The sequence below is a fragment of the Belonocnema kinseyi genome, chromosome 10 (assembly GCF_010883055.1).
Source record: "Belonocnema kinseyi isolate 2016_QV_RU_SX_M_011 chromosome 10, B_treatae_v1, whole genome shotgun sequence".
Classification (NCBI taxonomy): domain Eukaryota; kingdom Metazoa; phylum Arthropoda; class Insecta; order Hymenoptera; family Cynipidae; genus Belonocnema; species Belonocnema kinseyi.
In genome coordinates, this window is record NC_046666.1 from 3425221 (window position 1) to 3451206 (window position 25986).

The following is a 25986-nucleotide window of genomic DNA, read 5'->3' on the forward strand; positions in this document are numbered from 1 at the left end:
TTCGATTTTTAATTTTTTAATTTTTCCAATTCATTTAAGTTCATTAGAATTTTTTGCAGTCCTCATTCACTTTTTGGGTTAGAAATTAGTAGGATTTTAAATATTTGAAGAGATTTGAAATGGTTTTTGGAATTCATCCTGAATTCTTATTAATTCACCCTGAATTCTTTTAAATTCTTTGGAATTCCCTTGATTTTTTTTTAATTCACTTTAATTCTTCTAAATTTACTAAATTTTAATTTTTAAATTAAAAAAAAAATTTGACATAATTTTAAATTATTTTCCATTCAGTCGATTGCTTTTTTAATTTTGCTTGATTTTTTAACAGTTTCATTGAATTCTTCTCAGTTCCCTTAAATTCTTCTAAATTCACTGAAGTTTCACTGAAATAAATGGATTTTTAATTTTTTTTATTTTTCCAATTCACTTAAGTTCATTAGAATTTTTTGCAGTCCTCATTTTTGGAATTCATCCTGAATTCTTATTAATTCACCCTGAATTCTTTTTAATTCTTTGGAATTCCCTTGAATTTTTTTAATTCACTTTAATTCTTCTAAAGTTATTCAATTTTAATTAAGTCAATGCATTTTTAAAATATTTATATATTTTTTAATTATTTTTAACTCACTTGATTGCTTTTTAAATTCAGCTCGATTTTTAAAATAAATTTCATCGAATTTTTCTCATTTCCCTTAAATTCTTCTAAATTAAATCAAAGTTTACTCAAATAAATTGAATTTTTTCTATGTTTTCTCTTTAATTTTTGTGATTTTTTTGATTAAATAATTAGTACTGTATTTAAAGACTTTCAATTCTGTGAATTTTTTTCTAATTCATCTTGCATTCTTATTAATTTACCCTGAATTATTTTAGTTTCTTTGGAATTCCCTTTATTTTTTTTCACTTCAATTCTACATTAACTGATTTCTAATTAAGTTAATGTGTGTTGTTTTTTTTTAATTTTTTAATATTTTTAAATTAATTTCAATTCACTTGCTTGATTTTTTATGAATTTTATCGAATTCTTCTCATTTCCCTTAAATTCTTCTAAATTCACTCAAATTTTACTGAAATAAATGGATTTTTTTCTTTTTTAATTTTTCAAATATTTATTTATATTATTTTCAATTCACTTGACTGCTTTTTAAATCCAGCGCAATTTTTATGAATTTGATCTAAATCTTCTCATTTCCCTTAAATTCTTCTAAATTCTCTAAAATTTCACTCAAAGATTTGGAGTGATTTGAACTTTTTTTTTTAATTCACCGTGAATTCTTTTTAGTTCTTTGGAATTTTTTAATCCACTTTAATTCTTCTAAATGTACTAAATTCTATTTAATTAAATTCATTTACTTTTTTATTTTTAAAAGTTTTTATTCAATTTATTCTTAAGTCTTTTAACTTCACCTTGAATTCTTAGGCAATTCATTAAATTCCTTTGAATTCCCTTTAATGTTTCTAATCTCATTTAAAAGTTACTGAATTCAATTAAGTTTTTTTCATATTTAAAATCTATTTCAATTCAATTTAATTTTTTTTTATTCACCTTGAATTTTAATGGATTCCATCGAATTCTTCTCTTTTCCTTTAAAATGATCTAAATTCATTCCAATTTTACGGAAATCAATCGAATTCTTTCGCATTTAACTTTAATTGTTTTGAAGACTTATGAATTTATCCTGAATTTTTTTTTACTTTTCGAGCGCTAAAAAAGTACCCTATTTCTTGTTTTTCAACATAAAATGCGAACTAAATTAATAGAATCCGATAAAAAAATATAAATATTTTTTGTTAAAAATGTAACTACCCTCACTACACTTGAATTTTCATCAATCTCATCGAACTCCTCTCGTTTTCTACGAATCACTTTGGTACGTTTTTATTTTTTAATTTTATTTAGGAGATATATAATTTTTATTTAAATAAAAAATATTTTTCTTGAATACATTTTTTTTTTGTAAAAAGAGGTACAAAATTTCAAACTTGACATTCCTTCCCCTATTGTGCTTTTTTCACATTGTTTCAAGAATTCCTTTTTTCTTCTTTTTTCATTTAAATGTTTAAAAATAAATTATTTTTGGTTGATATTATATTAAAAAATCGTCCTTTTTAATTGAAAATTCATCTTTTTTATTAGGAATGTCGTCTTTTTGTTTCAAAATTCATCTCGCTTGGTTGAAAATAAACATTTTTTGTTAACAATTTTACTTTCTTCTACAAAATTCGTCTTTTTAAGATAAATATTCAACGATCTCTTTAAAAATTCAGATAGTTGGTTAAAAATTGCTTTTTTTAATATTTGTCTTTTTGGATCAAAAACTCATACTTTTTCATTGAAGAATCAACAATTTGATAGAAAATTCAACAATTTGGTTGAAAATAAAACTTTTGGGTGAAAGTTCATATTTTCAGCTTAAAAATTCATCATTTTTCTGAAAATTAGTATTTTTTGGTTTAAAACTGGTATTATTGATTTCAAATTTCATTATTTTGTTTAAAATGTGGTTTAAAGTCGTCATTTTCATTAAAAAATCAGTTGCTTTCTTGAAAATCCATCTTTTTGGGTTGAAAATCGAACTATTTTTTTAGGAAATTCCACTATTTTGATAGACATTTAAACTATCTGGTTGAAAATTCATATTTTTATTCAAAAGTTAAACCATTGGGTTTGAAAGTTAACTATTTTGTTGAAAATTCATATTTTTAGGTTTGAAATTCAATTGTTTTGTACAAAATTGTTTTTTTGGGAGAGGTTCAAGTATTTTAATAGAAAATTGAACAATTTTGTTAAAAATTCATATTTTCGGATTGAAAATTCAATTTTTCTGTAGAAAATGTTTTTTCTTATTTGAAAATTTACTTGCTTTGGTTGAAGATTCAACTTCTTTGTTAAAAATGTTTCATTTTCGGTAGAATTTAATTGTTTTCGATTTGATATAAAATCTTATGGTTAAAAAATTATCTATTTTTTGTTAAAAATTCATAATTTTAGTTGAAAATTCATCTCTTTGATCGAAAATTGAATTATTTTATTGAAAAATTGTGTTTGGTTGAAAATTTTCATTCTGACTGAAAATTTAACTTTTTTTTTTGCCTAAAATTTATCTTTTTTAGTTAAAATCTAGTTCAAAATTCAACTATTTAGTTAATAAAAAGCTTTTTGATGAAAATTCAGATATACGGGTAGAAAGTTTAATTTTTTTTGTAGAAAAAAAAACATTTTTTTTTAACTGAAAATTCAATTGCTTATAAAAAAAAATTATTTTCTTTGAAAATTTAATGTCTCTTTGTTGAATTTAATTGTTTTTAATCTAATTATTTTGTTGTTGTAGATTCATTATTTTAGTTGATTTTTTTTATTTAAGACTGAACAATTTTTTCAAAATTTATTTTTATTTCTAGTAAAAATTTTGTTTTCAACTAAAAATTTAACTATCCCATTGTTGGTTAAAAATTGATCTTCCTAAGTTGAAAATTCAATTATCTGGTTGCAAATTAATGTATTTTGTTTAAAATTTCTCTTTTTTGGTAGAAAATTAATCTTTTTGGTTGATCATATATATTTATTGTTAATATTCAACAATTTGATAGAAAATTCAACCATTTAGTTGGAAATAAAATTTTTCTTAAATTCATATTTTGGTGTGGAAAAATCAAATGTTTCGTACAAAATTTGTTGTCATGATTTGAAAATTTAACTATTTCTTTGAAAATTTAACTATTTCTTTGAAAATTATACTATTTGTTTAAAAATAATACTGTTTTTTTTCAAATTAACTTTTTTGTTGAAAATATATATTCTCGGGTGGAAATTTAACTTTTTGGTAGAAAATTCGTCTTTTTAGTTTGAAAATTCACATTTTCAGATTGTAACTTGAATTTTTTTATACAAAATTATTTTTTTTATTCCACCTCTGTGGCTGAAAATTGAATTTGAATTTGTTTATTTTTGGTTCAAAATGTTCATTAAAAAAAATTAAACTATTCCATTTTTAATTGAAATTGTATCTTTCTTAGTTAAAAATAAAATTATTTGGTTCGAAATTTATTTTTTTATTTAAAAAATTTATTTCTCTGTTATTTTTATATTTTCGTGAAAAATCATTTTTCCCCTCTTTTGAGGGCTATCATTTGAAGCTCTGAAGTCTGAAATTAGGATTAAATAAAAATTGCAACTTTTACCTAAATCGTAAGTAAAAACCTAAAACTCTTATTAACTATTTTTAAATAAATAATTTTAGCCTGAACAATTTAACTCTAATTTATAAATCATTTTTTTAAATCACATTTTTTAACTTAAGATAATTAGTGAACATCTTTAGATAGGACAATTTTATTTAGAAAATAAGAAATAAAATATAATTTATTATTTAAATGGAATGTAAAACATACCTGTACAAATGCAATTCCAATTCCAACACCACCGAGTTGAAGCGCGTGCGCCGAAATTAAATCACCTAAAACTGGAAGACATCCTTTTTTGAAAACATTGGGACTCTGAGAATTGCATGTTGACTCGCTAATTTGACCAGGTATTACTTCACAGCAAGATATTGGCAATCCAGTTGAATTTAAGGGCACGTTCCAATCAGTGCTACTGTTTATCCCACAACACTCGAACTAAAAAAAAATTTTTTGTAAAGGCTCTATTAAAAACTTAAGTATTTTTAATCATCAGTGAGCGTTGTACAAAAAAGTTCAATTTTCAACCCGAGAATATAATATTTCAACAAAAAAGTAATTTTTGAACAAATCTGTTGAATTTTCAACAAAACAGTTACATTTTCTGACGGATTTTCAATAAAACAGCTTATTTTTAACCAAAAATTATAAACTTTAAAAAAATTGATAAATTTTTACGAAACCAGAGATCTGGTTACGCCAGAGTCAGGTTACGGCAGATCTGGTTACGTCTGGTTACGTCAGAGTCTCTCATTACGTCAGAGATCTCTCTGACGAAACAATTGCATTTTTAATCCGAAAATATGAATTTTTAACAAAACTGTTAAATTCTCAAGCTAAAAAAAAACGAATTTTCTACAAACAAAATTTAAATTTTTAACCAATCAGTGGAAATTTTAACGAAACAGTTAAATTCTCAGCTTAAAACAAAATTATCAATCAAAAACAACATTTCAAACTAAAAACACAAACCAGTTTTAAAGAAAATTGTTCAGATATTTTAATTTAAAATACTAAACAATTCAATTGCACTAAAAAAGACGAATTTTCAACAAAATAATTGAAGCTTCAAGCAACAGAGAATAATTTTTTAAGAAGAGCTTTGTACAAAACAACTGAATTTTCAATCCAAAAATATAAATTTTTAACCAAATTGTTAAATTTCCAAGCTAAAACGGCGAATTTTATACAAAAAAGTTCGATTTTCAACCCGAGAATATAATATTTCAACAAAAAAGTAATTTATCAATGAATCTGTTGAATTTTCGACACAACAGTTACATTTTCTAAGGGATTTTCAATAAAACAGCTGATTTTTAACCAAAAATTATCAAATTTAACAAAATTGATAAATTTTTAGGAAACCAGAGATCTGGTTTCGCCAGATCTGGTTACGTCAGGGTCTCTCATTACGTCAGAGATCTCTCTGACGAAACAATTGCATTTTTAACCCGAAAATATGAATTTTTAAAGTTAATTTTGAAAACAACATTTTCGACCAAAAACAAATTATAAAAAAAATAGTTCAGTTTTCAATAAAAGAGATGAATTTTTAACTAAAATGATAAATTCAACCCAAAAAATTAATTTCGCACTAAGGAGGTTCAGATGACATTTCGACAAAAAAAATACATTTTAAACAAAATATTTTAATCGTCAAACAAAAGAAATGAATTTTCAAACAAAAAAAAAACAAATAATTTTATACGACGCAATTAAATTTAAATCAAATTGTTCAATTTTCAAGCTAACAAGACAAATTTTCTACAAATAAGTTTATTTTAAAACAAAATAGTTCAATTTTCAGTTAAAACCAATATTTTTAACCGAAAACAATTTAATTAAAAAATTAAACTTTTTTGTTGGAAAATTTTGTTTTTTGGTCGAAAATGCAAATATTTCGTTGAAAATGAAAAATGGTCCAAACAGACAATATAAATAAAACTTCAACAAACAAAAAAATTAATTTTCAACCAAATAGTTGAATTTTAAACAAAAATAGTTCAATTTCAAGCCAAAAAGACGAATTTTTTATAAACCAGTTGAATTTTTTAACTGAAAATATGTTGTTTTTTTTTAAAGTTCATTTTTAACGATATAATTGCATTTTCGACCAAAAAATAAGAATTTTCAACAAAAAAGTTGAATTGTTTTATACCAAATTTTTTTAATTTAGCTCTTTTGATTAAAGATACTACCTTTTTTTTGAAAATTTGTCTCGCTTGTATTTTATTGTTTATTATTTGAAATAAAAAAACGTTTTTTGTTGCACATTCATAATTTTAGTTAAAAATTCATTTCTTTGATTGAAAATTTGACTACTTTGTTGAAAATTTATTTGTTTTTTCTATGTTTGAATATTTTTTAACTAAAAAGGATTCATTTTCATACAAGAAGATTAATTTTCTATTCAAAATTTCAACAAAGTACACCATTGATTAAAAACAATTTCTGTAGTTGTTTAAATTAGGAAATATTATAATTAGAATTAGGAGAATTTTATATAATTTATGTCCTATATATAATTGATAATTTTTATTAATTTGGAAAATTCCCCGTTCCATGTCAAAGTTATAATTGTTTTAAAAAATCCCTTTTACAAAATCGGAACTATGATAAATATTTTCGAGAATTTCCCCTTCCAAGTCAAAATTATAATTATTTTTGGAAATTCTTTGAAGAAAATTCCTTTTTGAAAATACTTTAAAAAAGAATATTTCTGACACAAAAATTTCCTAAAAGAAAATATTCGAAATAAAAAATCCCCAAAATAATAAAATTGCCTAAATGTAAAAATCCTGAATATTAAAATTTCCGACAGATTTTCATATTCAGGATTTTTACATTTAGGCAATTTTATTATTTCGGGAATTTTTTATTTCGAATATTTTCATTTAGGGAATTTTACAGTGTCTGAAATATTCTTCTTTAAGGAATTTTGTTCAAAGAATTTCCAAAAATAATTATAATTTTGACTTGGAAGGGGAAATTTTCGAAAATATTTATCACAGTTCCGATTTTGTAAACGGAATTTTTGAAAACAATTATAACTTTGACATGGAACAGGGAATTTTCAAAAATAATAAAAATTCTTAATTATATATAAGACATAAATTATATCAAATTCTTCTTCTTTATCAGATAATCAATTTCAAAGAGCCACTTTGCTCAAGGAAAATTCTCTTATCAGTCGTAAGTTATACAACCACAAGTAGTTTCATATGCGATTCATGATCTGTTCCAATTGTTATAATCTCAAGGCTAAATTGAATTATAATTTTCTAAAAATCATAATTTGAAAAGAAGAATTCTCAAACACCAAAATTCAAATTAAATTTGGAACTGAAAATCCCGAAAAATACAATTCCCGATTTTAAAGAATTAAATATTTTTTTGTAAATATTGTTTATTTACTAAAAGTACAATAATCAAATATTTGCATACAAAAAGCATTAAATTATTGTTTAAATTTAAAATAACAATAATAGAAAAAAATATATTTCTGGATAAAAATGTATTTTAAATTTTCAACCTCTTAACAAAAAAATTTGGAAAATAAAAATAAAAGTCATAAAGAAAGTCCAATATTAATGATATGAAAGGTTTATAAATAAATTTGGAAAGCTTGGTCATTTCTGAAGACAATTTTTGGAAATTTTTAAATCACTTTAAATAAAAGACAAATTTTCATTGGAAGAAATAACAAATTCTTTAAAACAGACCAAAACTTTTTGAATCAAAAGAAAATTTTCTTTGAATCAAAGAAACTTTCCTTTGAATGAGAAAATTTCAGAATTTTTTTCTGAGTGTTAAATTAAACACAAAAAAATGTCTTGTCAAAGACTAAAAAATTTCTTTAAATCAAAAGAAAATTTATTTGAATCAAAGCAATTTTTTAATCAAAGAATCTTTTTCCAGTTCGAAATTAAATACTCAGAAGAATATTTGTTTTGAATTAAAGAATACATTTCTTGTAGATGATATTTAGTTTACCATAATTTTTTTAATTTAACAAAAAACAAATTCAAATTGAAGAAAATAATTTTAAATAAAAGAAAATTTTTCACTGGAAGAAAAAACCAGTTCTCTCAATAAAAAAATTCTTTGAAGCAAAGAAACCGTTTCTTTAACATTCTTTTTTTTTTTATTTAACAAAAAATGACTCCAAGTTAAGAAAATTAGAAATTTTAAATAAAAGAACATTTGTTAATGGAAGAAAAGCCATTTATCTGAATCCAATGGCAATTATTTTGAATCAAAGAAACTTTTTTTTGAGCGAGAGACCATTAATACTTTTCTTTGAATTCTATAATAAACATTCAGGAAAATTTTTATTTTGAATCAAATAAGTCGATTCATTAACACCATTTTTTGTTCGACCAAAAATAACTTCAAACTGAAAAAAATATATTTAAAATAAAGAAAATTGTTGATTGGAAAAAAAATATTACTTTAAATCCAAAAAAATTTGTTTGAGTCAAAGAAATCGTTTCTTTAACATTCTTTTTTTTTAATTAACTAAAAATGTCTTTAAATTAAGCAAATAATTAATTTTAAATCAAAGAAATTTTTATTGGAGGAAAAACCATTTATTTGAATCAAAAAGAAATTATTCGAACTAAAGACATTTTTCTTTAACTGAAAGCCAATGAACATTTATTTTTGTTTCAAAGAAAAAAAATTGAAGAAAAGTTTGCATTAGCAGAAAATACTATTTTTTTTTAAACAAAAGAAAATTTACTTGAATTAGAGAAATTTTTCTTTAATTAAAATAAATTTTCATTGAATTTCAGAATTTTTTTCGGAGTGTTAAATTAAACACAAAAAATTTCCTTTCAAAGAAAAAAAATTTCCTTAAATCAACAGAAAATTTGTTTAATCAAAACAATTTTTTCATCCAAGCCTTTTTTTTATTCGAAATTATATACTCAGAAGAATATTTGTTTTGAATCAAAGAATCGATTTCTTGTACATGATATTTTTTTACCACAATTTTTTTAATTTAACAAAAAACAACTTTAGAATGAAGAAAATAATTTTAAATAAAAGAATTAAAATAACTTTAAAGCGAAAAAAATCCATTTAAAATTAAAGAAAATTGTTGATTGGAAGAAAAAACTATTTCTTTAAATCCGAAAAATATTTGAAAAAAAGGAATCGTTTCTTAAACATTATTTTTTTTATTTAACTAAAAATGACTTTGAATTAAGCAAATAATTAATTTTAAATAAAAGAAATTTTGTTGGAGGAAAAACCATTTATTTGAATCAAAGGGAAATTTAGTGGAACTAAAGAATTTTTTCTTTAACTGAAAAACAATGAATATTTATTTTCGATTCAAAGAAAAAAAATTTAAGAAAAATTTCCATTAGCAGGAAAAATTATTTCTTTAAAACCAAAGTAAAATTTATTTGAATTAAAGAAATTTTTCTTTGATAGAGAGTCAAAGGACATTTTTCTCTGATTCAAAGAAATTTTCTTTGAATCTTTTTTCTGCGGCTAATTTAAACGATTAAAATAAAATTTGTTCGAAATTAAATAATCCATTTTTTTAAACATATTTTTTTTGTTTAACTTCAGATAACTTTAAAATGAAGATAATTATTTTAAATAAAAGAATATTATTTTAATTCAAGAAATAACAATTTCTTTGAATCAACGAGAAATTTATTTAAATCAAAAGAAATATCTTTGAATTAAAGAAAATTTTCTTTGAGTGAGAGTTAATAAACATTTTTCTTTTGATTTAAAGGAATTTTCTTGGAATCTTTATTCTGAGTGCTAAATTACAATTTCAGAAAAATTGTTGTTTGAAATCAAAGAAGTCGATTCATTAGCATATTTTTTTATTATTTCACTAGAAGTAACTTAAAAATAAAGAAAATAGTTTGCAATCAAAGAAATATTTTCATTGGAAGGAAAAACTATTTTTTGAATAAAAATTAAGTTTATTTGAATAAAAAAAACTTTTCTTTGACTGAGAGGAAGTAACTATTTTTCTTGGACTCAAATAATCTTTTTTCCAAATGAAGAAAATGATTGCGAATTAAAGAAAAATGTTGATTAGAAGTAAAAACTATTTTTTCGAGTGTAGGATTTGGAATTCGAAATCCTGTGATTGATTAATGATTATTGGATAAATAAATAACTAAATAAATAAATTTGAAAAAATTACGTTTTGTTGAAGTTTATCCCAGATAGCAGCTGTTTCTTTACTGGAATTGTAACTATTCATATTCTCTTTCATTTTTCCGGTAATAACTTGAGATGCACTACTTCTTAAGCCGTAGCCAGCAATTCCGGCTGATAGTTCCAAAATGAAGACGAGAACCATCAATGTTGCAAACTGAAAAAATACGTGATTTTGTAAAAAAAATTGAGAATACAGTAAACTATTGCCTATTCCAAGGGCCGAGAAACGTCAACATTCGGGTATTTCAAGGCTGGAGGCCTTGAAATAAGCAAGAGCACTGCATTTCAAAGAATTAGATGAAATATTAATGAAGATTGAATAGAATTTAATTAATAAATAAAACAACTTAATGCTAAAAATTAAATTAAAGTTGCAAAAATCAAATTAATAAAATTACCGTGACAACCATGCAGTAATTTTCACGCACTGCGCCGCAGCATCCAAAGAAGGCGATGAAAAAAATAATTACACCGACCGCAATTAATAAATTTGGCACAGAAAAAAATTTGTTGTCCAAAAAATCTTGGTGACTATGGTAAACACCATGGATTACAGATCCTATCGATATTAGGATTATCCCCGTAATCTGAAATAAAAAAGTAATTAACTATGAACTAATTAAAAATTTTAAAAATAGCTTAACAAAATATTATTCAATTCCTGAATAAAAATCCCGATACTGTAAAATTCCCGAATAATAAAATTGCGGAAAAGTAAAAATCCCGAATTGGAAAATTCCCAATTATTAAAGTTCGCGAAGAATAAAATAACCGTCAAGAAATTGCCGAATTATAAAATATCTGAATTGGAAAAGTCCCGAATTATAAAATTCAAGAAATTAAACAACTACAATTTTTTATAAATAGATATGATTGATTACAAATACAATAATGAAAATTTTTTTCAATCATTTTCAATTTTTTGAATTTCGAAAGTTGTTTGAATTTAAAATAACAATAATTTTAAATAAACAATTTTTGGGTGACGCATTCTTTAATGTGCATAGAATTTGAAAAAATACAAAAAGCGTTCGCAAAAATCGAATTTTAAATTTATATTTTTGGTTCGAGGGGCAAATTTTGTCAAATTTATAAGTTGTCAAAAAATACAAATGTCAAGTTCGAAAAACTTGAATTTAGCTTGCAGCTATTGAGTTCCTGAATTTATACACTGCAATCAATAAAATATATTTATAAAAATATTTCAATTGTTTAATTTCTTGAATTTTCCATTTCGGGAAATTTCCAATTCGGATATTTTATCATTTGGCAATTTTCCGACGGGTATTTTATTCTCTGTGAATTTTCCAATTCGTTAATATTATAAACTTTCATGAATTTTATTAATCGGGAATTTTCAATTTCGAGAATTTTATAATTCAGCAAAAACTTCAATTTTTAAAATTGTTTTAATCATCTGGGTTTATTTTAAAATATTAACTTTGAGTTTGGATCATTTCAAAATATGCTGAGAAAGAATTTTGAAGATTTCAAACCATGTTTTTAATTTTGCAAGATTTAAATTTTTTTTAGGGAAATTAAAATATTTCTAAAGATAATCAGAAGTATGAAAAAGATTCAAAGAAAATATAAATCTCGATAAGATTTCATAAAATTTAAAACGAAATTTCGATATTTGAACAGTTTAAAAAATAAGGTTTTTAGAGATTTTGAAAGATTTCTGAAAGAAAGAAAACAATTTTCTTAAGATTCCTGGACTAAATTCGGTCGATTTTTTATTAAAAAAAAAATTATTTTAAGGAAAAATAGAAAAAGATTTTAAACCACATTGTTTCAAGATAATAAAAATATTAAGATTTTCGGGAAAATTTCAATGAATTTTTTATTCTTTTAAAATTAATTTTAAGAGAAAATTGACAAAGATTTTAAAACATTTTTAAAAATTAAAGCAAAATTTGTTCAATTGCGTAAAATTACGAAATTAAAAAAAAATACAGTAAGTTTTATATATATTTAATTGAAGAGATATAAAAATAATTTGAAACTTGAAATGAGTGCAAAAAATATATAATAAAATGTAATTTTTTTAACAGACTTTAAAGAAAATTTAGAAGATTTTTGAGAATTTATAAGGTTTTAAGATAATAAATTTCGAGAAAAAATGTATATGATTTTTTATCTTAAAATAATACTTTTAAGAAAATAAATATTCAAAAATTCTAAAAGATTACGAAAATTAACAAAAAAATTGAGTTCTTAAGATTTCCAAATAAAATTGGAAGCTTTTTTAAAGATTTTGAATGGTTTAAAAATAATAAAAAAATACTTTTAAGATTCCTGGGAAAATTAAGAATGATTTTTTATTTTGAAAAATTAATTTTAAAACAATATTTAAAAAGATTAACAAATCTATCAAAAAATAATATTGAACATATTAAGGTAGTTATTTTAATCTTGCAGAATTTTGAAACAAATTTTGGGAAAAATTAAAATAATTTTACAAGATATTTCAAAGGTTTAGAAGTATTAGAAAGTTTTAAAAATAATTTGAAATTTAAGAAGATTTCAAAAAAGTTGTAACAAAATGTGGAATCTTTGTTATTAAAATATAAAATTAATTTTTTGTTGAAAATTTGTCTTTTTTTGCATGAATTCAAATCCTTTTTTGTTCAAAATTAATTTTTTAGTATAAAATTAATCTATTTTGGTTGAGGATTCAACTATTTTGTTGAAAATTAAAATTTTTTGATGAATTCGAAGTATTTATTTTCAATAAAAATATTTTAAAATTAATATACATAAATTATTAAGTTTTTCGTTCAAAATTTCACTTTTTTTATTAAAAATTCCATTTTTTAAATTTAAGATTCATCATTTAAATTTGAAAATTCATCTTTTTTGTTAACTATTTGGTTTTAAATTAAGAATTTGTTGAAAATTCGTCTTTTTGGATAAATTCAACCATTTTTTATTGAAAATAGAAATCTTTTTAAAATAATATATCAAGCATGACATTTTTTTAAAGAAATTGACCTACTTGGTATTTAGTTTTAAATAAACTTTTTTGTTGAAAATGCAACTGGTTGCAAATTAATTTTTGTTGTTGAAATTTTGATTGGCGTATCTGAAATCTTCAGAAATTTTTTTGAATTTTCTCAAGATTCTAAAAAAGAGTTATATTTTATATAACTTCTCGAATTAATAAACCTAAAAAAATAGTTATTCTCAATTTTTATTTTTGACTGATGATGCTAATTTATGAAATATATAATTTAATTATTTTAATTTTGCATTCTTAAATTCTTTTAAACTTATTTTTTATTTTAGTTTTTTTTTCTCAAAAATTTAATAATTTAATTGAATTTAAACTAAATGTTTTCAATTTTATCCAGACTTTTTGATACACAAACAGGTTCAGCATAATCCACTTAAAAGTGAAGAAAGCCTTTTTCTGTTCTAAATAAAGTTCTGATAGTTTCTCTCGAACGGTGTCACCTTTGAGGCTTCTTCACCCTCATTTATTGTTTCCCATTAAAGGAAAAAAACCGAGCTTTGAGAATTTTAAATAAAAAATAAGACATTATAAATAATAAATTTTATACATAATTTAAAAAATTAAGATTCACAATATTCTATGATTAATAGGAAAATAATCGCGGGAATTTTAAACTAAAAATAACTTTGCATGAACTTTTTTTAGAAGAATAAATAAATTCGTATTTTTTATACAAATATTTTAAGTTTGAAAAATGCTACTACGCACTTTATGGAATAATAAAAAAATTAACTATACTCCACTTAATGCATTTTAAAACATTTATCACTAAATAAGGTTTGTTTATTGTTTTATCAATCGCAATTTAATTTTAAGAATTTCAGTTTAAATATTTTCAAATTTTAATAAAGTTCCAGGTTCTCCATTAAAAATAAAAATAACCTGTTTTTTATACTAAAAACTTTATTATTATTAAAACACGGGAAGTTTTAATTTTTTTTACTGGAATTTGATTTTAAGAATTTTGGTTTAAATATTTTCAAATTTTAATGAAATATAAGGTTCTCCATACGAAACAAACAGAATCGGTTTTTTATACTAAAAACTTTATTATTATTAAAACGCGGGAAGTTTTAATTACTTTTTTTAAATTGAATTTGATTTTAAGAATTTTAGTTTAAATGATTTTAAATTTCAATAAAATTCCGCGTTCTCCATTTGAAATTTAAAATAATCGATTTTTGGTGCTATTGAAAAATCCTGAAAAATAAAATTCCCGAAACTGTGAAATTCCTGAATAATAAAATTTCTGACAGAAAATTGTCAAATTATGAAATATGCGCTCAAGAAAATTGGCGAATTATAAAATTCCCGAATTTAAACGATTATAAAAATTGTTTTTCATTCAATATTATTTATCCATTAAAAATACATTAACCAAATTTTTTCATCAAATATAAAAATTGTTAATTTCTTAAAGTTTTTCAAAATTAATTTTTTAAATTTAAAATACCAATAATTGAAAGAAAAGAATTAATATTAATTAATACATATTAATTTTTAATTTCTGATTTTTCTAATTTCCTTAAGTTTTACTTTCAGAATATGTTAATTATATTTTAAATATTTTTTTGCTAATATAATTTGCAAAAAGTTTTCTAATTTACCATTCATTATAAAATTTTGTTTTCTATTCAATTTTAACTATAAATAAAACTATTTGTGAATTTACTTGTAACAATTAAATGAATAAATAAATAAAGTATTGTTTGTTGTAAGATGATTTAAAGTTTAGTGATGCAGTTATTGTAGCGTAAAAAATATTATTTTTTCACTTAATAAAAAAAAAGTTGCAAATCAGGCCGTACATTGAAAGGGAAAAAGTGCTTTAAATATTAGAATAATTTTTTTAATATTTACCACTTGAAATGGTTAAATTATTATTTTCTCTGTTTAAATTTCATTTGATTTACTTTGGTTTCAATTATTTTCAAATTTGAATAAAATTAAGCGGCCATTATTCGAAATAGAACTAATAGATTTTGTATAATAACAAATGTATTATTATTTAAAAAATGCTTTCAATATTTTTTTTAAAGATAATTTTCAATTTTTTAAATTTATCATTAATAATAGTAATTAAATTTGATTTTTTACCTTGTCAAAAATGATAAATTCGAATAATTATTGTTCTAAATAAGTTTTTATATTTTATTTCAAATTAAAAAAAAAAACAGTCGAGTCACTGAAACCGTAAAAATAATATTGCATTTTTTATAATGGTAAATTTATTATTATTAAAAAGAGGCTTTAAATATTTTTTTCATTAATTAATTTTCAAATGTTTTAAAATTTATTTTTTTAATGAAAAATTTAAACTCCAAAGGACACGATTTTTTTTAGCAATTAAATGGATGTATAAACAAATTATTGATGGTTGCAAAATGATTTAAAGTTTAGTTAAGCAGTTATTGAAGTGCAACAAATTTTTGTAGTAAAAAATGTCACTTTTCATATTTTTATTAGATTTTTTTGACAAAAAAATGAAGAATACAAAATTTCGGAGCTGGAGGCTCATTATAATTTAAATCACTTTAATTTGAAAAATGAATTTTAGTTCAAATATTTTTTAATTTCAATAAAATTACGCGTCCTTTATTCGACATAAAAATAATTGAATTTCTCATTTAATGGCAAGTTTATTTTTATTTAAAAAAGGCTTTAAATATTGTTGTTTTAAAATAATATTAAAAAAAATGAATTATTATTGCCCTAAATAAGTTTCTGACTTTTTTTGTAATTATCTAAATAAAAATATTCGAGTAATTTAAAACGAAAAAATAATTTGCTTTTTATAATGGTAAATTTATTATTATTGTTCTAAATAAGTTTTTAAATTTTATTTAAAATAAAAAAGAACATTCGAGTCATATGAAACGAAAACCTAATTCACTTTTTTATAATGCTAAATTTATTATTATTAAAAAAAGTCTCTAAATCTTTTTTTGTAAAATAATAATCAAAAAAATTAATTATAATTGCGCTAAATAAGTGTTTAAATTTTATTTAAAATATAATAAAAACATTCGAGCCAATTAAAACGAAAAAATAATTTACTTTTTTATAATGGTAAATTTATTATTGTTCTAAATAATTGTCTAAATTTTATGAAAAATAAAAAAAAAACAACATTCGAATCACATGAAACGAAAACCTAATTCACTTTTTTATAATGGTAAATTTATTATTATTAAAAAAAGTCTCCAAATCTTTTTTTGTAAAATAATAATCAAAAAAATTAATTATAATTGCGCTAAATAAGTGTTTAAATTTTATTTAAAATATAATAAAAACATTCGAGCCAATTAAAACGAAAAAATAATTTACTTTTTTATAATGGTAAATTTATTATTGTTCTAAATAATTGTCTAAATTTTATTAAAAATAAAAAAAAAAACAACATTCGAATCACATGAAACGAAAACCTAATTCACTTTTTTATGATGGTAAATTTATTATTATTAAAAAAAGTCTCCAAATCTTTTTTTGTAAAATAATAATCAAAAAAATTAATTATAATTGCGCTAAATAAGTGTTTAAATTTTATTTAAAATATAATAAAAACATTCGAGCCAATTAAAACGAAAAAATAATTTACTTTTTTATAATGGTAAATTTATTATTGTTCTAAATAATTGTCTAAATTTTATTAAAAATAAAAAAAAACAACATTCGAATCACATGAAACGAAAACCTAATTTACTTTTTTAATGGTAAATTTATTATTATTAAAAAAAAAGGTTTTACATTTTTTGTAAAATATTAATCAAAAATATTAATTATTATTGTTCTAAATAAGTTTCTAAATTTTATTTAAGAATTTTAAAAGAGATTCGAGTCATGTAGAACGATTACAAGCAAGCACGAAAATCGCTCGACTTGTGTCGCTTCATTACGATCCAAGTTTTCACAGCTGCGGTGTCCGAGCGGTTAAGGAGATGGACTTGAAATCCATTGGGTTTTACCCGCACAGGTTCGAATCCTGTCCGCAGCGAATTTTTTTTTTAATTTTTTTTTTAACAAATAATTTTTTCACTCCAATCAAACACCATACCAACACTTCTAAAATAAAAATTCACTGAATAAATAAATATTTCTAGATTTTTCTCATAAAATGTTACACGTCAGATTACCACGTTTCGACGTTTTTCGACGTTTTGCTGTTCTAAAGTCTCGACTCGTGACTCATATGTGATAAGAGGCATGAAGTCGATCAAATTCTGTTTACAAAATTATTACAATGACTTGGATATTTTTTGTTTAAAAAATTGGGTCTTTATAAAGTAATAAACAGCTATATCTAAAAGGTGTTTTTAAAATTTTTAAATCGCTTAGGAAAATTAAATTATTTGAAAAGATATTCAGAAGTTTTCAAAAGATTTTAAAATAATTTAAAACTTGTTTCAAAATAATTAATTCATAGACCAATTTTTTATTTTTAAATACCAATTAAAAAAACGAATTTGAAATATCTCCAAAATTTCCAAAATTGGCCGAAAAGAATCTGTAAATTTTTAAGGCGATTTTAATATTTTGGATTTGAGATTCAAGATTTTAAGATTCATTAAAATTTTAAACAAAATAAGATTTTTAAAGCTTTTAAGGATTTCAAAAGGTTTCAAGAGAATAACAAAATTTTCTTGAGATTCCCGGGAAAATTTGGATGGATTTTTTGTTTTTTTAAATTAATTTTAAGAGAAAATTGTTCAATTTTGCATAATTACGAAATTTTAGAAAAAATTCAAATAACTTATCGAGATTTTTCCAATTTTTCTTCCCTCTTTTGTATTTTTGTCAAAAAAAGGACATTTTTTCTTTTCTTTTTTGGGACAATTTTTATCTTTTTTCAAATTTCAATAGGAACACTTTATGGTGGTTTTCCAAATTTGTTCGCTGGATGCTTGCTTTTATTTTAAGGAATTCGGCACATTTACGATACATTTATAAGTTTTTTAAAAATTCGAAAATAATTTCAAACTTGAACAGATTTCAAAACATATATTAGAAAATCTAGATTTTATAAAATTTTTAACGAAGAAACATTCCTAGAAAATTTTTTTATGATTTTTTATTTAAAAATATTAATTTTAAAACATTTCAAAAGATTTCTAAGACTTTACCAAAAGAATCTGCAAAATTTTAAGGCAATTTTAAAATTTAGAATTTGATTTTTTTTTAAGATTTCCAAAATAAATTTGGACCCTTTAATAGGATTTTACATGATTCCAAGATAATAAAAATTTTCAGAATTTTGAAAAAAAATGTAGGGAAAATAATTAAAAAATGTAAACTATATTTCGAAGGTTTAGAAGAGTTGGAAAAGTTAAAAAATGATTTGAAATTTGGAAAAATTTTTTAAAATTCATTTTTTCGTTCAAAAATTCCATTATTTGATTAAAAGTTGTACTAATTAATAATAAAGTTATTTTTGGTTGAAGATTCATCACTATAGTGGAAAATTCATATTTTAAATTTCATTTTTATTTGTTGAAAATTAATATTTCTGGATAAAATCAATTGTTTATTATTTAAAATTAAAATGTTTTAAATTAATGTATCAATTCTTACATTTTTCATTAAAAAAATCATCTTTTTGTTTAAAATTAAACTATTTGATTCAAGGTTGCACTATTTTGTCCAACAATATTTTTTTTGGTTGAAAGTTTATAATTTAAGTTGAAAATTAATTTCTTTTTTTGAAAATGTAAATATCTCGTAGAAAATTAGCCTTTTTGTAGAAAATTATTGTTTTTAGTAAAAAATCTATCTGTTTCATTAAAAATTCAAATCTTTGGTTTTAAATAAATTTTTTTCTCTGAAAATTACCTTTTTTGTTGAAATTTTGATTTGATATGACTTTAAATAATTAATAGTAAATAAATAAATGAAACTGGTAATTCTTAAATGATTAAACTCTTTAGAATTTATTTTTAATTTCGGTTTTTTCTTCTTTCTTTTAAATTTTTCAAATAATTTATTTTATTCAATTAAAAACAAAAGAAATTTAAAACTATAGGAATATTTTTTAAATATTTATCACACGAGTTAACTTCATATATTTTTGTAGCCTAATTTGCAAAAAGTCAGTTAATTTATCAATGAAAATTAAATTCGAGTTTTTACTCCGTTAAAAAATATAAGTCGAATTATTTTTGCTCTAGAAAAGTTTCTAAATTTTATTTTATAATTCGAATTTATTTACTTTTTTTGTTTATAAAAATTGTAATTGTTATATTTTACCAAATTTTATAAAATATATGGCTATAATAATTTAAGAAATTTAAATATTAAGGGAGAATGAAAATTTATTTCTTGAAGATGAAATTAATAAAACTAATAAAATAAAATTTAATAATACAAATAATAAATTTGGTCTTTTCTAGTAGGAAATTAATCTTCTTGTTTAAAAATTAATATGTTTTGTTTGAGAATTTAATTAAATTGTTGAAAGTAGATATTTTTTTATTATTTAAAATCAAAACCTTTTAAAATAAATATATCAATTATTAAATTTTTCATTGAAAAATTGAATTTTTTCGGTTAAAAATGTATTAATTTAATTAATAATATTTTTTCTGATAAAATTCATTTAATTATTCGTATATTAAAATATATTAATTTTATAGAAACTTTAACAGTTCTTGCATATTTATTTTATTTTTTGGGAGACGAAAAATTGAAGACTTATCGTTCATCTCCTATGATAAGGTTCTGAGTCACTTTTGTCGTAGATAGCAGCAATATGATAAAATTAATTTAATATCAATTAACAAAATTTAAGAATGCAAAATAAACCATTTTTTCAATTCAAACAATTAGAATCCTGAATCAAATTCAAATTAAACCTTCAATCTTATCTCGAGACAAATAAAAAATAGTTTATAAATAGGAGAATAATCTAGAGGATCTATTGCGCGCAATTGCTAATTAAAAAAATAGATATTGTAAAAATTTTTAAAAAAATGTCTACCGTTAATTATTGTTGTTCTTTAATTTTTTATGCACACTTATTTGATACGATTAAAAATATTTTATAAGAATGCAAAATAATTAATTTCAAGAATGGATCAAATTTAAAAATTTCGATCTTAAAGAGATAAATAAAAAACAAACAAGGATTTTAAAAATTGCGAATGAACAAAGAAACTATAAATATAATTATTTTATAAAAATTGGTATAAACTTATTATTGTGCTCCAAGTAATTTTTATTATTATTATTTTTTTTTTAATGTAAATTATTAATTTTCATCTCATTTCCATATGGCGAGTTTTTTCCTTTCCTTAGGAATCTGGCGAGTCGAAACCAGATCAGGTGGATTTGTATACATATATATTAATAAAAAAAAAGTATAAAAAAAGGACTTACCACAAAAAGGAGATTGAAAATGAACATGAGGTACTTGATGCATTGTGAGCTGGTTGAGAGTTTCATTCCGGCTACCATGTTTGTCAACAAAAAGGTATTTCCGGATCACTGGTTAATTGGTAAATCACTGAGGGAATAATTAATAAAAATTAATAAAAAAGGGACAACATATGGCCCCTGAACCACGTTATATTCAACACTGAGTAGTGACTGGCGTACACGTTTCAACCTTTCAAGCAAATACCGACCTCGCAGCTGCGCCAAGCGGCTAACATTTTTTAGATTGTAGTAGAGAACCAGCCAATAGATGTGTTTCAGGGTTGGGAAACTTTAGAATCATTTATCGAGTCGATAATATTTTATGAAAAAATTGTTTTTCAAAAATTCGTATTTTTGTATTCGATTTTATTCTGGTCAATTTCAAAGATAGCGATTACTTTGAATTTTTTAATTAAGGGCATGTTTTAGGCTTTTCCGATTTCTACCTTACCGACATTATTTTTTACTTTTTGTTAATTATAAAAAATCCTCTTTTTTTATCTCTATCAATCTAAATTCATATCTATCTTTTTTATTCCAATCTTCTCTGTCTTACATCTATCCATTCGAAATCATTAAAATCTTTAAAGTTTATCGGAAAACTTTGGGAAATATTTTTTAAAAATTCGCAATCTTTAAAATCTATCTAAAATATTTCTGAAATAATAGAAGTATTTGTTAAATCTTTTAAATCTATCCGAAATTTTCGTAAAATATTTTTAATATTTCGCAACATTTGTGAAAATTATTTAAATCTTTGAAATTTTTGGGAAATAATTTATATCTTCGTGACGTCTCACAGTGGGAGGAAATTCACTTTTCTTGTTCAAAAATGCCCAGAACCTTCAATTTTGGCTCGCTTTTGAATTCTTTTTTTTTTTAAATAAATTTTATTAAATTCAGAAGAGCTTGACGCTCCAAACTTTTGTCTCCTCTATTTGTTTATTATTAATTTTTTCACTCAAAGCATGGAAAAACTGATAAATAAAAATGAAAAAATGAATGAAAATAAATTTTCATTCTCCCTCAATATTTAAATTGCTTAAAATATTTAGAAATATGATAGCCATATATTTCATAATATTTGGTAAAATTTAACAATTAAAATTTTTGTAAGCAAAAAAAGTAAATAAATTCGAACTATAAAATAAAATTTAGAAACTTTTCAGAGCAAGAATTATTCGACTTTATATTTTTTAAAGAAGTAAAAACCCCAATTTAATTTTCATTGAAAAATTAAGCGAATTTTTGCAAATTAGGTTACAAAAATATTTGAAGTTAACTCGTGTGATAAATATTAGAGAAATATTCCTTTAATTTTAAATTTCTTTTGTTGTTAGTTTAAGCATACAATACATTAAATTATTTAAAAGATTCTAAAGAAAGAAGAAAAACCGGAAATTGAAAATAAATTCTAATGAATTTAATTATTTAAGAATTACCAATTTAATTTATTTATTTACTATTATTTATTTAATGAATTAGCATTATTAATCGCGCCTAAAGCTCTTGAGAAGATTCAAAAAGATTTTTAAAGATTTCAGTCACATTAAATCAAAATTTCAACAAAAAAGGTAATTTTTAACGAAAAAAGTTTATTTAAAACCAAAGAGTTAAATTTTCAACGAAACAGGTAGATTTTTTACTAAAAAGAATAATTTTCTACAAAAAAGGCTAATTTTCCACGAGATATTTAAATTTTCAACAAAGGAATGAATTTTCAACTCAAATTATAAATATTCAACCAAAAAAAATTAATTTTGAACAAAATAGTTAAACTTTGAATCAAATAAAGCAGTTTTAAACAAAAAAGTTGATTTTTTCAATGAAAAATATAATAATTGATACATTAGTATTAAAAGATTTTGATTTTAAATAATAAACAATTCATTTTATCCAAAAATATTAATTTTCAACAAATAAATATGAAATTTAAAATATGAATTTTCCACTATAATGATGAATCTTCAAACAAAAAAAACATTTTTTTAAAATTAGTACAACTTTTAAACAAATGATGGAATTTTTAAAAGAAAACATAAATTATTTAAATCTTTTTAAATTTCAAATTATTTTGTAACTTTTCCAATACATCTAAACGTTCGAAATATCGTTTATATTTTTCTTATTTTCCCTACAGTTTTTTTTTCTTCAAAATTCTGAACAATTAAAGCCATTACCTCAACATCTTCCAATTTTTTCACAATTTTGAAAATTTAGAAAACATTTTTATTATCTTGGAATCATTTAAAATCCTATTAAAGGTTCCAAATTTAATTTGGAAATTTTTAAAAAATCTACATTTTCTTATAAGTTTTAAATTGTCATAAACTCCTGAATCTTAGATGTTAAATCTCAAATTCTAAATTTTAAAATTGCCTTAAAATATTGCAGATTCTTTTGGTAAAGTTTTAGAAATCTTTTGAAATATTTTAAAATTCATATTTTTAAATAAAAAATCATTTAAAAATTTTCTAGGAATGTTTTTCCGTTGAAAATTTAAAAAATCTAGATTTTGTAACATATACTTTGAAATCTTTTCATGATTTAAATTATTTTGGAATTAAAAAAAAAATTATAAATATATCGTTAATGTGTAGAATTCCTGAAATTAAAAACAAGCATTTAACGATCAAATTTGGAAAACCACCATAAAGTGTTCTTATTGAAATTTGAAAAAAGATGAAAATTTTCCTAAAACAGAAAATAAAAAATCTCCTTTTTTGGACAAAAATACGAAAGAGGAAAGAAAATGAGAAAAATCTCGATAACTTATTGGAATTTTGTCTAGAATTTCGTAATCATGCAAAATTGAACAATTTTCTCTTAAAATTAATTTTAAAAAACAAAAAATCCATGGAAATTTTTCCGGGAATCTTAAGAGAATTCTCTAATAACTGATTAGGTAAACTTTATATTTCCTTCATTGAATGTTTAGGGACTTATAGAATACAAATAATTTGTTCATTATTTAATTAATTTGTTATGAACAAATTAGCAAATAGTTTTTTTATAGATGAAAAAATTTCCGTTTTGCTAAAAGTGCTTCATATTAATGTAGGAATTACATTTAATAACAAAACTAATTGAAAAGTTTATAATAAACATTGTTCTATACAGTTCTTGTGGCAAAATATAGAAAGTTAAGATTTTTTAAATTATAATTTTCTTCAATCGTCAGAACGACTTCAGGTATTCCTAAAAAAAAATTATTAATATTTAATAAGATATAACATTAAAATTTTTTAGAAATAAATTATATTGAAAAATTCCAAATTTTTGCTCTTTCATATAGAAAAAAATTTTTTGCACTGGAAATGTTTTAAGCTTTTGGAAGAATGACAGCTAGTCACAAAAATATTTGAGAAGTTAACAATAACCATTGTCATAAATAATTCTCGTGACAAACTATTCAAATTTAAGGTTATATCAAAATTTTTAATTCGTTTATAATTTGAATATTTTGCCACAAAAATTGCTTATAACAATGTTTATTATAAACTTTTAAATTAATTTTATAATTAAATGTCATTCCTACATTAATCTGAAGCACTTTTAGCAAACAGAACTTTTTTTTTGCCGATAATAAGACTGTTTGTCAATTTGTTCATGAAATTTGTTTATGACAAATAAATGGAATAATAAACAAATTATTTGTATTTTATGATTCCCTAAATATTTATTTTAGACAATGTAAAGTTTTCCTGCTCAGTTATTAAAGCGCGAAAAATGGTTATGCACCAAATTTCAATTTGTGAAATTATTGAAATCTTTGTGAAATCTTTGAGAAATTATTAAAGTCTTTGTGAAGTCTTTTAAAAGTTTTCGAAATCTTTGAAATTTTTGTGAAATCTTTCAAATATATCTAAAATCTAAAAACTATATTAATAATTATTAATAACAATTCATAATTAATTAATAATTATAAATGAACTATTTGTCAGAAAATTCTCGAGTGATAAATAATTGAAAAATATTTTGATTTTCAATCTCTCTTTTTTTTAAATTACCTTACCGGCATTTTTTAGACGTTTTAATTTATTATAAAAAATGGATTAGAATATAATTAAACTGAAATTCAAAAATTAATTAACAATTGGAATGCAAAAAATAATGCAACCTTCTCGAGTTATAAGTATTTTAAAATTATTTGATTTTCAATTTTCGATTCAAAAAATTAATCTTTAACATAAGAGATGAATTTTCAAATAAAATGATGGAATATTTAACTGTATTAGTTAAGCTCTCAATTAACATAATTAATTTTCAATAAAAAAACTTTTTTGAACAAAAAAGTTGAATTTTCATCAAAAAACAGGTATTGGAACATTCATTTTTATGTAACTGGAATATTTCAATTTTTAACCAACAAAATTAATCTTCTACAAAAAAAAGACGAATTTTCAACTAAAAAAGATCAATTTTCACCAAATACTTAACTTTTCCATTTTTTGTTCAAAATTTATCTTTATGGGTTGAAAATTAAACTATATGGTTAAAAAATAAAATATTTTGTTGAAAAATGAATTTTTTAAAAAATCTCCTTTGCTCCTACGACGTAGAAATTTTGTATTTCGTTGATTTAAACTTAAAAACCTGAAAATTTAATTTGTGAAGCTTATATTTTTTAAATAATTAAATAATTCCGTTCCATACATGACAATCTTGTATTATTATATTTTATCAGAATTTATTGCCCTTGAAAAATGAAATTAATTAACAATCTATTAAATCTTGGAGTCAGAAAAAACAATCGTTCATTGAAAGAAAATTTCTTAAAATCGAAGAAAAGTTTTAATTTAATTAAAAAAAAATTGTTTGGTTCAGAGAAATGTTTTTTTGTTCCAATGAAAAATTTTCTATAATTTAAAATGATTTTGTTCATTTTGAAAAGTTATTTTTGGTAAAATGAAAAAAAAAATTATGTTGAAGAAACGCTTTCTTCAATTCGAGATATATTTTTTCTGATTGATGAGTAGCGCTAACTAGATTTCATAAATGCAACTAAAATGAAAAGGCGAAGCAGCTGCCGCGGCCTGGTTCTAGGGATAAAAATCAGTTGCTCACCCTGTAGCTGTAAGGGCCAATAAGAATGCTTCATTTTGAAAAATAACTAAATTAAGATTGGCAACATTTCAATATAAATATAACTATGTCCGGTTTAAAAACACTTGCACCACGTGGTCTAC

At 21.6% G+C, this 25986-nt stretch overlaps 1 protein-coding gene and 1 non-coding gene across 2 annotated transcripts in view; one reads left to right on the plus strand and one right to left on the minus strand.

Annotated features, from left to right (window-relative positions):
- LOC117182132 (CD63 antigen-like) overlaps nucleotides 1–21007 on the minus strand; it is a 26188-nt gene extending 5181 nt beyond the window's left edge. Inside the window, exons 1-4 of the mRNA XM_033375176.1 lie at nucleotides 20759–21007; nucleotides 10773–10961; nucleotides 10358–10528; nucleotides 4393–4620 (exon numbers count right to left, since the gene is read on the minus strand). Coding sequence (XP_033231067.1) covers nucleotides 4393–4620; nucleotides 10358–10528; nucleotides 10773–10961; nucleotides 20759–20836 — 666 coding nt within the window. The 5' untranslated portion in view covers nucleotides 20837–21007. The remainder of the gene's footprint in view (nucleotides 1–4392; nucleotides 4621–10357; nucleotides 10529–10772; nucleotides 10962–20758) is intronic.
- On the plus strand, nucleotides 17303–17384 carry Trnas-uga. The gene has a single exon. It is a non-coding gene; the product is annotated as a tRNA-Ser (tRNA).
- Nucleotides 21008–25986: the final 4979 nt, after the last annotated feature.